The sequence below is a fragment of the Gadus chalcogrammus genome, chromosome 9, assembly GCF_026213295.1.
Source record: "Gadus chalcogrammus isolate NIFS_2021 chromosome 9, NIFS_Gcha_1.0, whole genome shotgun sequence".
Taxonomy (NCBI): Eukaryota; Metazoa; Chordata; class Actinopteri; order Gadiformes; family Gadidae; genus Gadus; species Gadus chalcogrammus.
The window spans coordinates 5,749,330-5,769,121 of NC_079420.1; the positions used below are offsets into that span (position 1 = coordinate 5,749,330).

The 19,792-nt window shown below is 48.4% G+C and overlaps 1 protein-coding gene across 2 annotated transcripts in view; it reads right to left on the reverse strand.

The window, feature by feature from the left end:
• Positions 1-351: 351 nt before the first annotated feature.
• The window catches only part of mon2 (MON2 homolog, regulator of endosome-to-Golgi trafficking), a 47,320-nt gene continuing 27,879 nt past the window's right edge, over positions 352-19,792 (reverse strand). The window contains exons 18-35 of one of the 2 annotated variants that reach the window (XM_056598268.1): positions 19,268-19,341; positions 18,804-18,894; positions 17,991-18,092; positions 16,773-16,883; positions 15,527-15,702; positions 14,879-15,041; positions 13,129-13,422; positions 12,285-12,483; positions 10,814-11,496; positions 9,728-9,871; positions 8,408-8,425; positions 7,308-7,436; positions 6,429-6,619; positions 6,096-6,156; positions 5,873-5,996; positions 5,419-5,626; positions 4,870-4,952; positions 352-3,795 (exon numbers count right to left, since the gene is read on the reverse strand). In XM_056598268.1, coding sequence (XP_056454243.1) covers positions 3,632-3,795; positions 4,870-4,952; positions 5,419-5,626; positions 5,873-5,996; positions 6,096-6,156; positions 6,429-6,619; positions 7,308-7,436; positions 8,408-8,425; positions 9,728-9,871; positions 10,814-11,496; positions 12,285-12,483; positions 13,129-13,422; positions 14,879-15,041; positions 15,527-15,702; positions 16,773-16,883; positions 17,991-18,092; positions 18,804-18,894; positions 19,268-19,341 — 3,015 coding nt within the window. In that variant the 3' untranslated portion in view covers positions 352-3,631. The remainder of the gene's footprint in view (positions 3,796-4,869; positions 4,953-5,418; positions 5,627-5,872; positions 5,997-6,095; positions 6,157-6,428; positions 6,620-7,307; positions 7,437-8,407; positions 8,426-9,727; positions 9,872-10,813; positions 11,497-12,284; positions 12,484-13,128; positions 13,423-14,878; positions 15,042-15,526; positions 15,703-16,772; positions 16,884-17,990; positions 18,093-18,803; positions 18,895-19,267; positions 19,342-19,792) is intronic. The other variant, XM_056598269.1, reaches the window with a different exon arrangement.

Consider the following 19,792-nt stretch of genomic DNA (forward strand, 5'->3'; position numbering starts at 1 on the left):
CAAAACAGGCCCTATTCAACCGACAAACAAGTACAACCCACACATTTTCCCTGCTCTGCTTGGGGCCCTCCGAATTCCACCCTTCATCACAGCAGATGTTGAGTGTGAATAATCGGGCCCCGAAATGAACATAACTCCGTAACACACCAGGAAGTGTGAACTCATAAATATTTCATGCTAGTCCTCCTGGGGGGTCAAATGCAGGCTCACACAGTCCCTGGGGGCTGGGGATTAAAACAGCAGCCTGTGCACGGTCTACTCATGGCAGTCTGTCACTGCAGCCAATCAGATCATAACCACCACCGCCGCCCCCCCCCCCCCCCCCCCCCCCCCCGCCAATCTTATCCAGATCAAATAAAAGTGTAGAACTGTAATGAAATAGATAATAAGAATGAGAAAGATATTTAGAATATCGATTGGACCGATGGAGTGCGTTAGAAGTAGCAGCAGCCTACCTTGTGTAAAAAGGGGCTACATTCGCGGTAGGCATTTATAACGGAAGAGGAAACACCATGCTTTGTAATGGTGTGCGTGTGAGTATATTTTATACTTTCTATAGAGAATGTACTTCTTTTTTAAAATGCCCTTGGGTAGCAAACATCCTGAAGTATGTGGGCGTTTTTAACATGTCCGGGTGGGAGCCATTACCCGGACATGGGCCTATAGGTGGCACAAAGCATGTTCTGTCCTCCCTGTGTGCGCTGTGAACTGTAGACGAACAAAGGCCACGGTAAGGAGAGGACTCGTGTGTATGAAAGCAGATGGAGTACTGCATGCTACAGGGCAGCAGTGGCCTGGCCACGTCACTTCTCTATAGCAACAGCTAACCTCGTTCCCAGGCGTTCGCGGATCAGGACGAAACGCCTGGAACGGGATGCTCGTTATTGGCCAGAGAGAGGGCGGGACTATCGATTACGTGGGTTTAGCGGCGCGAGTAGTGATATCCATTTCCGTCATACGTTTTGAATTTATATTTCTAGAAACTACATATTTATTCTCTTGTCGTTTATATTCTCGTCAAGATATTATTCTTCTTGCTCCGGGAACGGTAACCTGGCGTAGGTGTACATGGAAAGTAACAGCCCGGAAATTGCGTTGCGGTAGACCGGGATAACGTTACAATTCACGATCCACTCTTACCCTACGAAATAGCCCAATGACCTACATGCTTTCTACTAAACCCGCCATGCCTGATAGAGTAAAAACGATGTACATCGGTTCGATGCGCCGTCCGTTGGCACGTTACTTCTATCGACTTAAACCAGAATGTTTAAAAACTAGTTGCATTCCATTACTGAAAATAAAGGTTAATTTTTCGCTCCATTATGAAAGAGCATTCAACATGATCCGAAGCAAAATCAAACCAACTCAAAGTCGAGTCTGCACAGATCGTCCATCGTGTCATGCAATGTGGTCACCAAAGTTGCATACATAAGACAAGCTTTTCCAATGAATAAAACCAATTTTATTTGATGACACATGGTACAGTTACAAATGCTGCTGTTTAACGGTCGACTCTATACGTTACTGTACAGGAAAAGGCAGATTAAAAAAAAATGTATTTTTCAATATAGATGAGTTTTAAACCTCGGGAATACTATGAGCTAGGGTTACCTGAAACGCGCATAACATTCTTCAGTTGTAGTACAACACCAGCACTGGCAAGGCAGTAGCTTGCGCAGTCATCTCCATAGCGGGCAGTGTCTCAACCCAACCAACAGCACAAACTACTACCTCAGCCAGTACATGGTCCACCACAGGATTCGGGACACGCGAAGAAAAATCATCGAGATAACGCAAAGAAATGTACAAAAAATAAAAAATTCCCTCAACATAAAATGACTTCGGCTTCAGCTCCGATAGAACAGCAACATTCCCACAAGTCCTTGCACCAGATTCTTCCCCTTCTTCAGTGAGCAGACTTGAAATACTAGACGAGAGGAAACCCCGCCCAAAGCAGACCTCCCTCTTTCTCCTCCTCCTCTCACCGTTTTCCCCAGCTCACCCAGACAACCCGCGGTCCTTTCCCTCACATGACCTGAAAGACAACAGCATCCACGCCCGCCTTTGGCTTCGTTATACTACCGTATGTCCAGCTTGAAAATGATGCGTGTAGAAAATCCAATGGTGAATTATATTTTTGCATGACGAGATCCGCGGTACGCATACCTGTAATACTTGGAATCCACTGAGTTTAAATCCTAACCTCAGTGGTGATTACACGGGGAAAGGTACAAATATTTTTCTCCAGACCAATTGTAAAAAAGATCCAATAATGCATGCATTTATATATATATTTTATTTAATAAGATGTTGCAATATTATGCCGTACTACTGAAATGTTGTATATTGTTCAGTGTTTGGATGTTGATTCACCTTCATTATCTTTCTCGGATGAAATGAATATCAGTGTTATTGTAACACGTCGGTATGCAAATCATCATACAAACAACCATAGGTTAAATCCATTAGTGAATACCCTCTGCGAATGAACACTGCCAAACTATTAATTGCTCCATTCATGAGATTTCTTTTTAAACTGCATTTTCCATTGATAATATCAATTGCAATAATAAAAACACTTTGATGGAGGTGTCTATGAATGCAAATCATCACAGCCAAACAAAGAGCAATAGTTCACAATCAAGCAAACATGGCGAGTTGTTTGTAGAACTGTCCCATTTATTTTACGCAGACAAGAACATCCCTTCCTCCAATGGCTGACCAATGACGACATGGAATGTGACAGTAAACACTGCTTTTTACTCTTGCATAAATCCCACATGGTTGAAAATGGTGCAAAAGTCTGTTCAGTCAGTAAAGCCCAAGTATCATTATTATTATCATTATTATTAATTTTGTTTTAATTTAATTACATCATGACCACCACACCACACACTGTACATAGTTTCCTCAGTTAGGAAAAAATAAAACAATTCTCCAAAGGACACACAGCGTTTCTCTTGTTTCTGTCACCATGACTGGGGTTTGCTGGAGTGAGTTTCTTTCCTCGGTGTGTGTGTCGGAGTGAGAGAGGCGGGGTCCTCTGTGTTTTAGTAGATCAAGTCATCAGATGTCAGAGCGGTAAGAGCAGGGTTCACGTCTGACATGACCGCGGGTCACTTCGGATTCAGAGTCTGTCCACATGACGTGGGTAGTTTGTGTGTCTGTGTATTTACCTGTGTGTGTGTATGTTTGCACGTGCGTGTGTGTGTTTGTGTGCACGCGCGAGTGTGTGTGTGTGTGTATACCTGTATGTGTGTGTGTGTGCACACGTGTGTTTGTGTGTGAGTGAATGTGTGTGTACCTGTATTAGTGTATACCTGTGTGTGTGTGTGTGTGTGTGTGTGTGTGTGTGTGTGTGTGTGTGTGTGTGTGTGTGTGTGTGTGTGTGTGTGTGTGTGTGTGTGTGTGTGTGTGTGTGTGTGTGTGTGTGTGTGTACGCGCGTGCGTATGTGTATGCGCGCGTTTGTGTGTGTGTGTATGTGTACCTGTGTGGGTGTGTGTAAGAGCGGATGAGCCAGTGTGGGATCGGGTCAAGAAAGACATTCATGAATGCTCCGTTGTAGAAAAGGAAACAGAAACGCCAACCAGCGCCCGCCCACGGGGTAGAAAAGCCGGGCTAGCCTGGTCAGGACTCCCCGTTGTGGATTCTGGAGACGGGGGGCTGCATAAAGTCTTTAAAGGGCCCGAGGGCCTCCTTCAGGGCCAGGCCCACCTCTGACGAGGAGCAGGGGATGCACTCCACCAGGGTGGGGTACAGGGCAATCACCTGGGCCCACATACCCCCATCCACTGGAGGCCAGGCACACAGAGGAGGAGCGGGAGGAGGAGGAGGAGGAGAAGTAAGGGGGAAGGGGGAAGAGGAGGAGGAGGAGGAGGAAGGGGGAGGGGGGAAGAGGAGGAGGAGGAGGAAGGGGGAAGAGGAGGAGGAGAAGGAAGGGGGAAGGGGGAAGAGGAGGAGGAGGAGGAGGAGGGGGGAAGAGGAGGAGGAAGAGGAGGAGGAGAAGGAAGGGGGAAGAGGAGGAGGAGGAGAAGGAAGGGGGAAGAGGAGGAGGAGAAGGAAGGGGGAGGAGGAGGAGGAGGAGAAGGAATGGGGAAGAGGAGGAGGAGAAGGAAGGGGGAAGAGGAGGAGGAGAAGGAAGAGGGAAGAGGAGGAGGAGGTGAAGGAGGAGGAAGGAGGAAGGAAGGGGGAAAAGGAGTTGAAGGAAGGGGGAAGAAGAGGAGGAGGAGGTGAAGGAAGGGGGAAGAGGAGGAGGTGAGGTAAGGGGAAGAGGAGGAGGAGGTGAAGGTAGGGGGAAGAGGAGGAGGAGGAGGTGAAGGAAGGGGGAAGAGGAGGAGGTGAGGTAAGGGGAAGAGGAGGAGGAGGTGAAGGAAGGGGGAAGAGGAGGAGGTGAGGTAAGGGGAAGAGGAGGAGGTGAGGTAAGGGGAAGAGGAGGAGGAGGTGAAGGAAGGGGGAGAGGATGGTGGGAGGAGGAGGAGACAGAGGAGGAGGAGGAGGGGGGAGGAGAACATGAATTGTGAATCGAAAGCAATCAAAACACTTCCTTGATAAAATTGACTTGAGCATATGGGATTGTGGTGTTTTTTTTCTCTTCCTTTGTGTAGGACAGAAAAGATTTGTTCAAGGACGGTTCAAAACTATATTTCTTTGTTGAGTTTTTTTTGTTATTGAAAATTTCCCATCAGGCGATCGACCTTATTGGGTAAATAGACACGAATAGGCGTTCACAAATAAAAAGCATTTTGAAAATCGGTTCCGATTGTGCGATGGCATATTTATCTGAAAATGTGTTTTTCACTCTTTTTCTCTGTCGCCTCTAACCGTTCTCCACATCAACCTAATTCGACGGCCAATTTCAAACTCACCGTTTTCCGGCTGGGTCTTTTTCAGTGAATCCATCAAAGTGCTGATCGCCTTCAAGACAAAGATTATCTCGGTCACCTGTTGCCTGAAAAGAACAGACAGACGGACGGAAAGCACCACTGTGAGCTGAACACAGAACAGCAGGTCCCCGATAACGAAGAACCAAAGAAATGCATTTAGAAATTCCTTAAGACTCCAGTGAATTTCTCACTGGGTGTTGAAATTATGAATAAACAATACAAAACACATTATCTCATTACCGTGGCAGAATGGATGAATAACATTCCCCATGTCTTCGCTCTTCAATATCGTATCCCCTTTTCATAATTGAAGCATACCGACGATGCCACAAAACAGAATGGGAACGTATGCTTCTAATCAACAACATTTCTAACCACGCCCATCGTGGCCAATCCACGACCCACCTGGTCCCCTCGCTGGGAGCCAGTGTACTCTGGACTACATTACCCAGAGTAGCGAGCGGTTCATTTCGAGGATACGCCACTTACAGATAAATCTGCGGGGGGGGGGGGGGGTGGACCAAGCCATACCTGGGCAGGGGGCAGCGGCCGCTGAGCCTCTCGTCTTCCACGTAGCGGTGCAGCACGTCCTGGGACCTTTTGAGGAGCACGGAGAGGGCCATGCGGGAGATGTAGCCCTCCTGGGGGGTGGACACCTTGTTGCTGAAGGAGAACTGGAGCAGCGTCTCGAAGCACACCTTGGAGAACTCCTCCCGCATCCGCACGTCGATCTCCGCCTCTGCAAGAGGGAACTCTGGAGCTTTAGCGTGAGCGTATTAAAAAGGGCGAGTTATGGTTCCACGTTGACGCAGCAGCAAGGGCTGTGATTGGTCCGCTCACTGAAACCCGACGCAGAACCAAAACAGGTTCAGGACTGCGTCGAAGCGTCTGCGTGGACGTTGCGTCGACGTGGAACCATAGCCGAGCCTTGAGATTACAGTGAGCTACATGTCATATGGTACCACGAGGAGCGCCGTTCACTTACCCGTGAAGGAGGAGGACTGTGAGTGGATGGAGCCCTTGTTGAGCATGGTCATGATCTGGCCCACAAAGTCTTTGGGGATGAAGTTAGCGAAGGGCAGCACTTCCGTGCTGATCAGCTGCACTACCTGGCCGAAGCAGAGAGGGCAGAGAGGGCATCAGAATCAACGCAGGCACCAGCATCAGAGCAGAGGGCTGAACCGGGTCACAAAAGTAAGGGTCCTTACCTCTACGTCGATGGCTTCGTTCTTCTGGAACTCCTGGATGGATAAGTTATCCGGAGGGGTGCTGTAGAAGGACCGACACACGCACAAGAGCCATCACCAAGCTGCTCCAAACATCAAGAAGAACTTCAAGTATTCTAGAATTACCATTTACTTATTTACCCAGAGTAAGCATTAACTTTCTTTCACTAAGAAGTAGGTTACAGGTCTACAGGTAGACTGTGGCCCTTGGGCTTCAAACCCACAACCCCTTTTGCTGACCCTCGCCCCTAGAAGCCCACCCTGCCCCTCTATCTAAAAACACTCCGTCCGCGGGGTCCCGCGTGGGAAACGCACCTTTTGGTGAACAGGAAGTCTTCGAAGGCGTGGGCCAGCTCCGGCCACATGGCGTCAAACTTCCCGGAGGAGGAGTGCTGGCGTGCGACCGGCAGCCCGATGGACAGCACCTTGAGCAGGGACGAGACGGCCAGCTGCCAGGTGCTCTCCGACGGGCAGGAGTACTTCAGACCCAGAGGGATCCTCAGGGTCTGGGCGCGGTTCGGATGAGAAGAGGAAGAGAGAGTGAGAGAGAGCGTACAATGTTTCATATATTTTGAGTCAATAAAAGGTCAACATTCGCCTCAATTGAGGGTTAGCTAACACTTGGAAAGGTTTCATTTTTCACTCAATTGCTCTCTATTTCACCTTCTACCGTTTACCTATCAGAACACTTTGAGGCCTCCTACTTTACGGTTCTGGGAAGCCTGCAGCTTTCCTGCAGCCGCGTCTAAGAGCACCACTAAAGTATTCACCCTCAATGCCAATGCATTAGAAGAGGTTAGGACGGAAGAGCCGACACTGTAATACCCGGGCGATACATTCAACATAAGACACACTTCAGTTTAGATTATGTTATAGCAAGCCACTGTGCACATGGTAGCTCGGGCAGAAGAAAACTTCAGGCTTACTGCTTATCAGGTGATACAGGCAGGATGGTTGATGCTGAGCAATGGCTACATTAGCAGCCCAGGTAGCCAATGGAAGAGCAACATTGTAAAAGACCAAAAGATAAAATAATCTGAACCTTATAGTTCAGAGATTTCCACATTTCAGTCCCAAGATTACAGAGGACATGTGAAGGAGCGCTTGGGACACAAACGTGTCATTGCCAGCTGTGACTGCTTGCCTGTTATATTGTGCATTCGACAAATAAACAAACTTGAACTCGGACGATACCTTGACGATGTTCTGCAGAACCTTCTCGCCGATGACGGCCTTGTGGCAGGCGGTCTTCTGGTACAGGTCCACCACCACCTCCAAGGATCGCTCGGCAAAGGGCACGTAGTTTAAGGCCACCCATTCCGCCTGCAGAAGGCAGCGGGAGACATCAGCGGTTACGGAGCGCAGTCCAAACAGAGGAGGGGAGTTAGTTCGTCTCTCGCTATAAGTCAGAGCCCACATTCAAAGCAGCAGTAAAAGACACACTCCAGCTGGGCAGAGCTTTGACGCTTACAGATATCTACTTTTATTCCCACAGGGTCAATTTCATTTATTTATTTGTTGCCGCTATATAATGATCATAAATGCAACAATGGCTACAACAACCCACTGTAATAAAGTGTGTCTTTAGGCATGACCATTAGGGCTGGGCGATAGGAAAGCATTACGCACATCATGATGATAACTATCGGACACTGGACATGGGACTGATGAAATACGACCCATGTCACATGTTTTGAAAACATCCCACTGATAGAAAATCTTACTACACATAAGAACAAATGGAAGCTATGATATCAGAGCAAAAAAGGACTTCATGGATGTTCATGATGTACTTTAAAAAAGGGGGGGAATTTGGATTCAACCATAGTTTAGCAAAACATTATAGTGTGATGATTCTAGGATGCATTACTCATAATCAGAATAAGTCAGCGCTGCTAACAATAAAAACAAGCAACCCTAATTTACATCTAGTCATTATCGCCCATCCCTAACGAGAACACAACGGAACAAAATAGCACATGTGACACCACCCAAACACAACCAAAATTAAGACGGGAGGGGAAAGCACTGGACACGTGTAGCTGTGCACAGGAACAGTTGACGCATCATCGGCAAGTTGGCGGCAGCCGAGGTAAACTAGTGTCTGTGAGTGGGTGAGCAATGTAGGCGAGACACACAAAAACAGAAGCCTACCAACCATGCAGTGAATCAAACCTTTACCCGGGGAGGATAGCGAGGTAGATATAGCTAGGCGACCATACAGAGCGATTAGTGGTGGGTCAATACTAATAGAGAGATGGGGGGGGGGGGCTGTGTCATGTGGTGGAACTCACCGGAGCGAACAGTTGGATCTATAAAAATGAATTCAAATCGTCCCGCGAGTCAGTCCCAGAGAAACACAAAACGAGAGAAGACCTCCATTAAACAGTGAAGATGTGCAATGGGGGGGGGGGGTGGTTATGGTCTGGGATGGATGGGTCTTGAACACATTGAGGAGTAACTGTCGGATGGAGCCAGCGATCAGGAACATCTGTTTAGCTTGTTTTGGACTTTAACCGAGCGCTTTGGGTAAACCTGCTGCACGCACTCTCACACCAACACATGTCCACGCACGGTGAAGGATGTGCTTGTGATTGATAACTGGCCAACATGGCTCAGAGGCAAACGGGACAGGGGTCCTCAGGAGCGTGTATAGCGCTAGCATTCGTTTGCTTTCAAGCACATCGAGCGGTTAAAGGTAGAGCCAAGACAAAGCTGATGTCAGCCCTGAAGCTGCTAGAAGAGACACTCGTTTGTAAAAACAAATTAATAAATACATCAAATAAAAAAAACACAAATGGGATGTTCTGTGCTCTTTTGAGAACAATGAGGGAGGTAAAAAAACAACTTGAACACCCAAGACGAGGAAAGACTTCTAAGTTGAAATAACAATGGAGGAGAATTTGATTGAAGATATTCAGTTTTCTAATGAATAAGGCAATCAAACTCGAGGAACCATGCTCTCTCCCAGTGGAAACGAAATGATGTTCCTCTCTTTTGTGTTTGAAGCGAAGACACTTGACAAACATCCACAGTCTCCCCGTAGGCCTCTGTGCGCAGTGTGCCTCACCCCTACTGGTTTCGTTAATGACACGTTGCTACAATTCACTGCGAGTAGCTCGGGATAAAGGCATCAGCTTGATGACTCAAACAGGTACATCTTGCTGGCATTTGGAACAGCGTCGAAGGAAGTCCGTAACACGAGTGGGGATCTGAAGGCACGCCATCGGGGGCCCTCTGCCAAGGATCAGAAGGAGAGTGCCGTGCATCTACTAGATCTCGTGTCTCCCAGATAGTGCCCAGCACTTCGGCGGTGTGCTCTATGTGTGTGTGTGTGTGGGCGGGTGGGTGGGTGGGCAGGAATGTGCACGCACGCGATGCCTTGACCGGCGAACCGGAGGTACGTTGTTTTCTTTAGCGATAAGCTGGACGGAGAAGGACCATGACTCACACGCAGCGTACATGGACGGAAATAGACAGTCAGGGGAGAGGGGGAGAGAAAGAGGGGGAGAGAGAGAGAGGGAGAGAGAGGGAGAGGGATGGGCTCAACAGGAAGTGTCCTATTCCCCTTCCCGGTCCCTGGGGACCCCCACTGAGTTCCCAGCCCCCCCTACCTGGTTGTATTTGGCATTGGCCACGTGCTTGGTCTCCATCTTCCCGTACTGGGGCGGCTTGCAGGAGAACTCCACGAAGAGCAGGAGCTGCTGGAAGATAGCCGGGTACATGACCTGCAGGCTCTCAGGGCCCACGCAGATGGCCTGCAGCAGGGGGGAGCGAGAGAGAGAGAGAGAGAGAGAGAGACAGAGACAGAGAGTGAGAGTCACACGGGAAAAAAAAGAGAGGCAGAGAGCGAGACAAAGAGGGGGGGGGAGATAGAGAGATAGAGAGCATGCCAGAAAGAGAGAAAAAGAGTATGAGCAACAGAGTGAGGAGAGAGAGGGAGGGGGAGGGGGGGAGAGAGAGAGAGAGAGAGAAAGTGAGAGAAAAAGAGTATGAGCAAGGGAGTGAGTAGAGAGCGATGGAGGGGGGGAGAGAGAGAGAGCGAGAGAGAGAGAGAGAAAAACCAATGAAGGAATGAACACAATCCAAACGGGGCAGGCTTGCCCTCTTATGATCAAATTGATTAATATGAATCAATGAAAGTCCATCACTAAAAATGTCTAATGATGAAAACAATAATTCTGTGATAAAAGGACGTTGTGTTTTGTTCAGTTGAAGTGCAAGTGGCCCCTTACTTCAACGCAGCACTTACTGCCACAAATCTCCTGAGTGAAGAATTATTCAGCGCTGAAGTCTATTAAACAGCTAATTTACCTCACGCACTCTCCTGTCATGTTTTAAAAAGCTGCGTTGCGGTGATCACTGAAAGATGACCTTCAGTGAACGCGTTGCATCCCTGATGCCGTTCCTCCCATGGCACAGGTGCAGCCCCAACCCGAGACGCGTGAAAGTCATTTTAATTGCTCTGGCCAGTGCACTAGAAGGGATCGCTGTGCGACCATGTGATCGCGTGTCGGGAGGCTCAAGCCTGTTCATACCAATAACTAATACTCAATTTATGAAAATAATTAAAGCAAATAAAACAGTAGGGTTAGTATCACCATGGGAAGGTGGCCTCACATTAAATGGATATCGGCCCCCCTCCGAAGAGGGACCCCGAAAAGGTATTCATCTTGAGGGCCCCCCTGAAGACGGGTTACCTTCTGCAGGACGTCCAGAGCGGTGAGCACGGCCTCCTGCAGGCTGGTGAGCACGGCCTCGGTGTAGGAGGGCAGGATGAAGGGCGAGGCGTCGCTGCTGATGGGCACCGACACGGCCCCGTGCAGGATCACCCCCAGCTTGCGCAGGTCGTCCATGCTGAAGCCCGCCTTGATGTGCTGGTAGAGCGCCGGGAAGATCTGGACCAGGGCCGTGAGGAAGGGCTGGCTGGGCACGAACGAGTGCTTCTCCGGGGGGCCCGTGGCGGCGGCGGCGGTGGTGCCGGTGCCGGCGGCGGCGGGCGGGGGCCGCGTGCTGTCCGTGCCCGTCCGGAACCAGGTGTTCCACGCCGACCACCACAGCGCCGAGTCCTCCAGCGCAGACTCCTCGCCGGGGGGCGGGGCCTGCGGATCGGCGCCGTTGTAGCGCGTCAGGCGCTCCACCAGCGAGTCGGAGCGCACCAGGGGTCTGCCCGGGCCGGAGGCGGAGAGGGGGTCGATGAGCACGGGGGGCACCCCCAGGGAGGCCAGGGCGTCCATGGGCCGGTCCGAGTCCCGGACGGGCGTGACGATCTGCAGGATCTCCTGGAAGCTCTTGAGGGCTGCGAGGGAGACCTCGTTGTTCTTGCTGAGGGCGGCCGACTGGATGTGGTCCAGCAGAACCTCCCAGGCCTTGAAGAAGTCTCCTGGAGGGAGAGAGAGAACGAACGAGAGGGAGGGATTAGAATACAGTAAGTGTGTGCAGTAGTGGCACCCACTGTGCAGAGTTAATGTTAATGTGATTTATTTTGCTCGATTTTAGTCTGGCAACAAAATAGAGGGCAAAGATGTTGTTAGAGGAGGAAATGTCACGGATATAACTTTAGATATTTGTGCGTTTGCCTCCTAAAAGTTCAACAGACCTTTCCCCAGATAGGCACCAGGGCTTTGACTTTTGCCCAAAAATCATACTCGAAGTTAGTTTGTTTATTAATATTTGAATATTTTCGAATATTTATTAATAATATTTTGACCATTAAATGCCTTCAGTAAGACCTGGATTGGGCTTCGCGAGGTTTGTTTACCGCGTTGCTATGGTTACCGGTCTTGCATGTTCCAACGGTTTATTAGGTTTCGAATAAATCGCTGTCTAATCAATACTTCATTCACTGCCTCTTCCGTGGTCATTACAATGTTATGAATAGACTGCGTCGGGTTCTCCGACGTCTCTCCCTCTTGGCCTGCCCATAACAGATTCGAATATTAAGGGCTGCCTAATATTCGTTCGGATTTTGATTTATTTTTTGATATTCTAATTATATTTGAATAACGAAGTTCGGAGTCAAAGCCCTAATAGGCACCCTGCTTCTTCAACATCCAAGATATTTTTCCTAATAGGCAAGTGACCTTCCTATAAGCCACAGTATAAGCGTCATATCATCTTCACCAGATGAAGCACCCTGCTAAGACAAGACCCTGGGCGAAACACACTCACCGAGCTGCTGCAGCAGGTATCTCTTGGTGTTGAAGATGCGCGCCACGCCCGCCAGCGTGAGCACCCAGGTCTCCGCCCACTGCTTCTCCGCCGTGTCTCGTGAGTGGTGGATGAGTATGTTCCCGCCGCCGGACTCGATCTTCTCCTTGTCCGCGGTGGTGGAGGAGCGCCTGACGCAGTCCAAGAGGTGGAACAGCACCTGCGAGACGGAGTTTCAGAGTTGACGAGCTGGTAGAACACAACACGGGTCACCGGGGAAACCCTAAGGCCACGATCCGTTGACTGTCCACCAAACGTCGTTGTTTTTAACGGGCGGCAGTAGCGCTGAGTGAGTGTCGAGGTGTCCCCAGAGCAAGGAACCCCACCCTGACTGCTCCCGACGAGCTGGCTGTCGCCTTGCATGGCTGACGCCGCCGTCGGTGTGTGACTGTGTCCATGAATGGGTAAATGTCAGGCAATACTGTTCAGCGCTTTGGGTGGCCACTGGTTCCAAAAAAACACTATATAAATGCAGTCCAATTACCATTTAACGGCACCGTCGATTGTTGTCTGAGTTTTCCGTGTTGTTTTTATCGTTTTGTGTTCATTGTCTTGTTTGTCACGGTTTCAGAATGTTATCGTCAACCCCTTTTTGTTTGTACCGACTCGATACAAACAAAAAGGGGTAGTTTCAATCCGTTATCGTCAACCCCTTTTTGTTTGTACCGTGTCGGATCCCGTCTTCCGTCTTCGGGATCCGACTCGATACAAACAAAAAGAGGCGACGATAACGTTTTGAAACCAAGAAACCCTTGATAACGTCGAAAGGGAGGAGGGCTGCAGGAGGTCCAGGCGCGGACCTTACCTTCCATACCACCACGTGCCAGGTGGCCTGCTGCAGCAGCGTGCCGTGCGCCGCGATGGTGGAGAACAGCGTCTGGCCGGCGCTCTTGCGCACGGCGGGCCTCAGGTCCACGCACAGCTCGCCCAGCTTGGCGTACAGACACAGCCACAGGCAGTCGAAGGGCGGCGCCGGGTGGAAGGGCCGGTTGAGGGTCTCGCCGCGCTCCCGGGCCTGCTTCTGCACCGCCGCCTCCTCCCGCTCCAGGTCCAGGGTGATGGCCTCCCCCCGTTGGAAGAAGTAGTCCGAGATGTTCCACTGCGGAGGCGGACAGGAGAGACGAAGGATGAAAATAAACCGAAAAAAAGCAGATTTTAATGGGAGCCGCAGGCATCCGTACGCAATGTTCACATGACAGGAGGCGGGGTGGATTCTTGTAGAAGCTAGGGAGTTTGACTCCCTAAGGCCCAGGAAAGGTTTTGGGTTTGATCCCCCCTATATCCGCAGCCTCACTTGTGGGCGTCCCTGAGCGAGACGCCTAACCCTCAACCGGCTCAATACAAGAGGCGCATCTCTGAATTTGAAAAACACTAATTTAGAAAAAGAGAGGTATTCGTTGAAGCAAGGGGTTGGAGAAAGGCCTCAGGCAGCATCGGTATCTTATTACCATAATGTAATCTCACATGGGTTGTGAATAAAAGGAAAGCAATGAGACCAAAGGTCGATAACGGGTCTTGCAGGTCTTCAATACTGTGCAGTATTTGTATGAAATATCTATGGTGAATGCCAGGATAATTAACCAGCGCGCTGTGAATTATGCAACATTGATTTGGCAGCAAGACTGCTTAAAAGGTGTTTAAAAACATTGAATGAACCAATACTGGCTGGGTGTTCGGAGAAAAATGTATTGGCCCGCTTACAACTAACAATCCTAAAAGAATAAAATCGCCACTAGGAATATTATCTTCTCCATAGTGTGTTCGTTCGTCAGATATTGCAATGAACCACCAAACAAATCATTTTGACCATCCAGGCAGGTTCACGAAAGCAGTGTAAGCCCTACAGTAGGTCATCTCCAAGGCAACCATTTGAACCACAGGAATCATCGCAGAGTTGATGATGGAACACATTGCAGGCGCTTTTAGTTTTCAACCCCTGACCACTGTGGAAAATATATTGTCGGGATTTTCTGATTCAGCAGGAGTTTGCGTCTACAGAACGATACATGATACGTGTCCTTCAGGAGCAGTAAGGCTTTAGTAGCCTGGCTATTGCCAGACCAAGCTCAATCATGGATTGAGCTTGGTCCGGGGAGGCTGCTGACATTTTCTTCAGCACAAGAGGCGTGATCGACGCGCCTAATTCAAATGACTCTGTACGCAATTGGCTGCTTGCCGTTGCTTCCCTGTCGCCATTGTGTTAAACCAGCCAATAGCGCGCCAGGGGGAAAAGCCAGCTCGGTGATTGGCTCCCGCAAAAGCGTATCGGAGGCAGAAAGAACTGTATTGCTCTTCTCCAGACACTTCTGCAGGGCGAATTCAAATTGGCGGCAGAATGGGCTGGGGGTACTCAGTCTAGGGGTTTAGTGTATCTTGCTTACTCCTAGCTTGCCGAATTTCCAATGAGAGAACATAGGGAATTCAACCAAAAACCATTCAGTTGGCTTTACCTCCCGCAAACACCTCTATTTCTTCTTCTACTACTACGACTAGATCTGTGGTGTCTCGGCTACCCCTAGCGTTCACATGTTCCCTCTTCATCGCTCTCATCTCACCAGCAGCCCGATGGACGTCAGGCTGATGTTGAGCTCCTGGTTCTGCAGGCCGAAGCTGCCGGCCACGTCCACCACGATCTGGAGGCACGTGCAAGGCATTGTGGGTAGGAAGTCTGTCACCACCAACTGGAGGCACTGGAAGGCTGTTCTGATCAAGGACTCCCTGTGTAGGGGAGGGCGAACCAAGGGAGAACGTAGAGGTTATGGCGCCGGTGTGAAACTTGTGCATTGCCTCATACATTAGCAATAGAAAATGCAGACTTGTCAACTTTTCTGAAACAAAAATTTTGAGAATCACCTAGTCCAAGGGTCTATTCATCATTCAATACAAGTTAGCTTTTGTAGCTCAATGTAAGCAATAATGGTATGAACATCATTTACAATTTACACAACGGAAATATCTAGCCAATGACGAGAGCTGCCGTGAAGCTTCCACATGTATCGGTGACAAAACAAAAAAAACTGCGGAAGCACTTCCCAACACACATTGAAGCTCCAACACATAACGTAGGTACACACACCCCTTTGAAATGTCCCCACATTAAAAGAGACCACTGGTCTGGCCGGTTATCTCCGCCATCCCTCCCCTCCCAGAATCCTCCTGATTTCCTCTGCCCCCCCCCGCCCCTACACGCTAACTGCACTCACCCCTGGTCGTTGCGGATGGCCCCTATGACCCCGAGGACCAGGGGCCAGCCAGGCCCCAGGCTGTCCCCCTGGCTCTGGAGGATCTGCAACACACTCTCCAGCTGCTTCTGCCTGATGTCGGCGTGCAGCACGTTGGACAACTCCTTCAAGGGGCTGAGCAGCAGCAGCTGCACGCGCTAGGGTGGCGGGGAAAGAGAGGGAAAACATTTGAGGAAAAAGGGGTGGGAAATGATGTCATGAATGGATGTGGTTTGAGGCTGAAGAACCCTACAGGGGCCTGTACTGATTATGCACAGAGAAGGAAGAGGCGAGGTTCATCGACCTAGTGCAAAAACATAGCGCTTTTGTAACAAGGGTACATCTAGGTACCCTTGGGCACATTTTAAGTGAAACCCGAAAAGTATACCCCCTCGATTAAATTAGTTTATGCACTGAAATTCATGGAAAAATCTATTTTTTTTTTACAAAATTATATTTTGTTAAAAATAAATGTACGGACATGCACATATTTGGTTGTCTCACAAACAAGAAGTCAAAAATAAGATGAATGTGTTTTTTGTTTTCGGTCTAAAAGAGAGACGGACAGGAGCCAAGAAGAAGAGCTGTCGAAAGTACCGATTCAGAACGCATTGAACGCTAGTACCCCAGTCCCAATACAAATCCATGTTCTTAAAAGCACTGCGGACCATAACCCTGCTAGAGACGGCTATGGATCTAGGCAGGTGAGCGTTCCAAGGCTCTTTGGAGAACTCGGATGAAATGCAACTCAATTGGCAGCAGGAAGAGCTAGATCAATATGAGAGTGTGCCGAGAGAAGACCTGCACTGCCGGGCGAAACATACTTTCCTTTTTGTCGAGGAATAATACGCATTTCTGGAGAAGTAAATAAAGCTCTCGTGGACCCAGGATCGGAACTTATTAGGTTTCTTTTGTACGCCGAGAGAAGTACATTCAGCTAAGCATATTGTGGTTCTCAGTGGGATGAAATGGATCAGTTAATTCTACCACGCCTTTACTTTAAAGTATGATTCATGGTCTTACTCGTAGACATATAACAGTATCTCGATTGCTTATCAAAGGGGACTTGTTTTGATTGTTTAGTTCGACAATATTGCCCTCTTCCAACCTTTCCTTTAAAACGCTCAAATCGTACCAACGGACCCTTAAATGTTTGCGTTCCCGTTGCATCAAGGGGGAGCTTTCAGCCAACGACATGTCGGGAGTGTGAGTGTGTGGACGGACTGACCTGGTTGTGTGTCAGCGGCGGGTCGTGCTTGTAGGCCAGACCTGCCTTGATGAGCGCCGTTAGAGCCTCCGCCCCCCACTCCCTCATCCTGGAGTTGGGGTGCTGGCAGACCTACACACACACACAAACATGCTGGTTCACATCTGAATGATGCATTTGAGTTTTTATGCTCCGAAGAGCATAAAAGAGCTCCAATGCTCTGAAGAAAAAAATGATCATCTTTTCTGTTTGTTTTGGCTTGCCTGCAGCTATACCACCACTGTTGATATCGATGTGCAAGTCAATAACGGTTTAAAGTAAATGTATTGTAGGTTTTCTCATTAAGAGTAGCCAACAGGTACCAAGTCAATCCATTGCTGGCCAGTAGCAGCATCATTATTTTTGCAATGTGCAGGATTCAATGTGTTGGTGTGAGGGAGGTCATTGTAGCTGTAGTACATCTACAGTCCCAGGCTATAGTGTACATTTGAAGAGATCAGGTCAAGATGTGGTCAAGGCCTCTGAGCCAAGAAGATACAGAGTATGAAAAACACAAAGCTTTCAACATGGTAAGGGTTTGAGTGGCAGGAGGATGAACTTGAAACTTGAACTTAGACTTTTAAACTTGAAAACTTGAAGAACTTAGACATTCAGAGCGAGAGAGAGCGAAAGAGATAGAGCACGAGAGATAGAGCACGAGAGAGAGAGCACGAGAGAGAGAGCACGAGAGCAAAGCAGGGCAGTAGTTTATTGTCCAGGAGAGGACCCCAGCTTACCTTCTGTAAAACACATGCGAAGCAGGAAAGAGGAGAGAAGATGAAGAAAATACTTTATCACATTATACTTGTGAAACACATTCAACCTTTCAGAACGGAGGGAGTCGGTCTGTAGATGAAGACCAACATTAATCAAGAACAAGATGACCAGAGCATTATGTCAGACAATTAGACAAGACAAACAGATATACAAATTAACACTTGTTGTTTGGTTTGAAAGGCACGGTTTGGTCACAAGCACCAGTTGTCAAATAAAGCCATACTTTTATGGCATTATAAACTGTTTCAGACTATCAATAGTACATTTAAGAAAGTATGCAAGTAAGAAAACATATGTTTGGCAAAATTACACCACCAGAGAGAGAGCGAGAGCGAGAGAGCGAGAGCAATAGAGAGCGAGAGCGAGAGAGTAAGAGCAATAGAGAGCGAGAGAGCGAGAGAGCGAGAGAGAGAGAGACTTTACCTCCAGAAGGTGACCGGTCAGCGGCCTCCACAGGATCTCGATGCGATCCATGTTGACCAATCCCGTCTCCAGCAGCTTAGCCACCGCAAACAGCGAGGGCTCCTGAGGCACAACAAAAAAAAACACACAGTACAAATAAATATATATACGAAGATCCCTGACCTATCTGGCGGAATGCTGGCTGTGTACATCTGTGCTGCAGGCGCGCATCTCGTGCACTGCTGTGGCTAAACACAACAGTACACCAAAGTTCATCCAACACCACAGAATAGACTGTTAGACTGCAGATGAATGGGTCAATTACACCGTCCTATTACGATGTATGATAATTTACATGAAGACATCATTACAAGAAGATCAATACTAGGTTGATATCTTTTCAATGAGTTTTTGAATAATGTGCTATAAAAAAAAAAACATCCACAAAATTAATGTGCAAGACGTCAAAGCAAAGTGACGATTTACTGGATTTCTTGAGGTTTTGAGGAACGTTGGATGGGAAAGCGCGGACAACACGGCAGCATGTATTAATCACCCCAGTATCTTGCCTTGATCCGATACATTAATGTGAGCGACGTAGTAAAAAAAAAAAGCAGTGCTTTTACCAAAAGGGCAAATCGCACTGTAGTCTAATGGTTTCTGGGAGCATGGCATTTATTCCCAGCACTGTATAATCTTTGCACACAACACAAAGGAGCGTTAAGTGGTGAGGCGCGTCCAGAAAACACCATTTGGAGTCATTTTTCTTGTAAGCAGCATTAGCAGGCGTGTGGGCGGGGAGGGCGGGCTTGCGGTGTGTTGTGTTGTGCCAACCTTGTTGTTGCCGTAGGCCATCTCCATGGCCTCCGTGGACAGGGAGCACAGGGCGTTGATCAGGTGGTGCAGAGACACGTCGTCCAGGTACCTGCCGGCCACAGACACACAAACACATCACCGCTTGAACTCAGCGTGCCAGCGGGGGTTCAGTATGTTGGTGTTCAACCCAGATCAGCTTGTGATTTTAAGGTTTATCGAAGCCAATAAAAAGGACTATGTAAAAGGCATTCGAACATCAAATCACCAGACAATGTTGGTCATTCACATTTTTCTACCTTTCCCTGGTTCAAGCACACATAACAGAACCCATGCCCAACAACTGTTCCATAACCATCGCTCCGAAACCATTGGCCCACGATCACACGCCCCCTGCCGTCAGCCCTCAACCATTGGTCAAGAAAGAGGGTATGACAGAATAGGCTGTGACTATTGGTCGTTATCCATGAAGGGGCGGGGCTTACTGTGAGCTCTCAAACAGCCTGGAGAGGACGTTGGCGATGATGGGCAGGTCCGTCATGACGGCCGTGGTCAACACCTAGGCAAACACAACAACAGTGTGTTCACGGGTGTGAGCGTATGCTGCTGTCGTGACTCAAGCCAAGCCAAAGGACAGCTTGTGCCGACACAGCTTTTTATTTTTCTACACACACTGGACGGGAACACGGGGGACTAGGTCTGCTCGATCATGTAAAAGAAAATCATAAATCAAGATCATTTTGGTCAATATTGAAATCAGGATTATTCAAACGAGTTTGAAAACTTCATGCATTTATTCATTATCTCGCTCCAAAAAAACACTTTGTAACTGAGAACCTTGAAATTTCCCCTAAAAAAAATACACATTTTCTTATTGAAAATAATGTGCAAAGATGTTTCCAGCTGTTCTATAAAAAAAAATCATGAATAAAATAAATATACCAAAAAATATTTTAACTTGATTATATTAGTTTATCCAAAAAATCAAAATCACGATCAAAATTTGATTA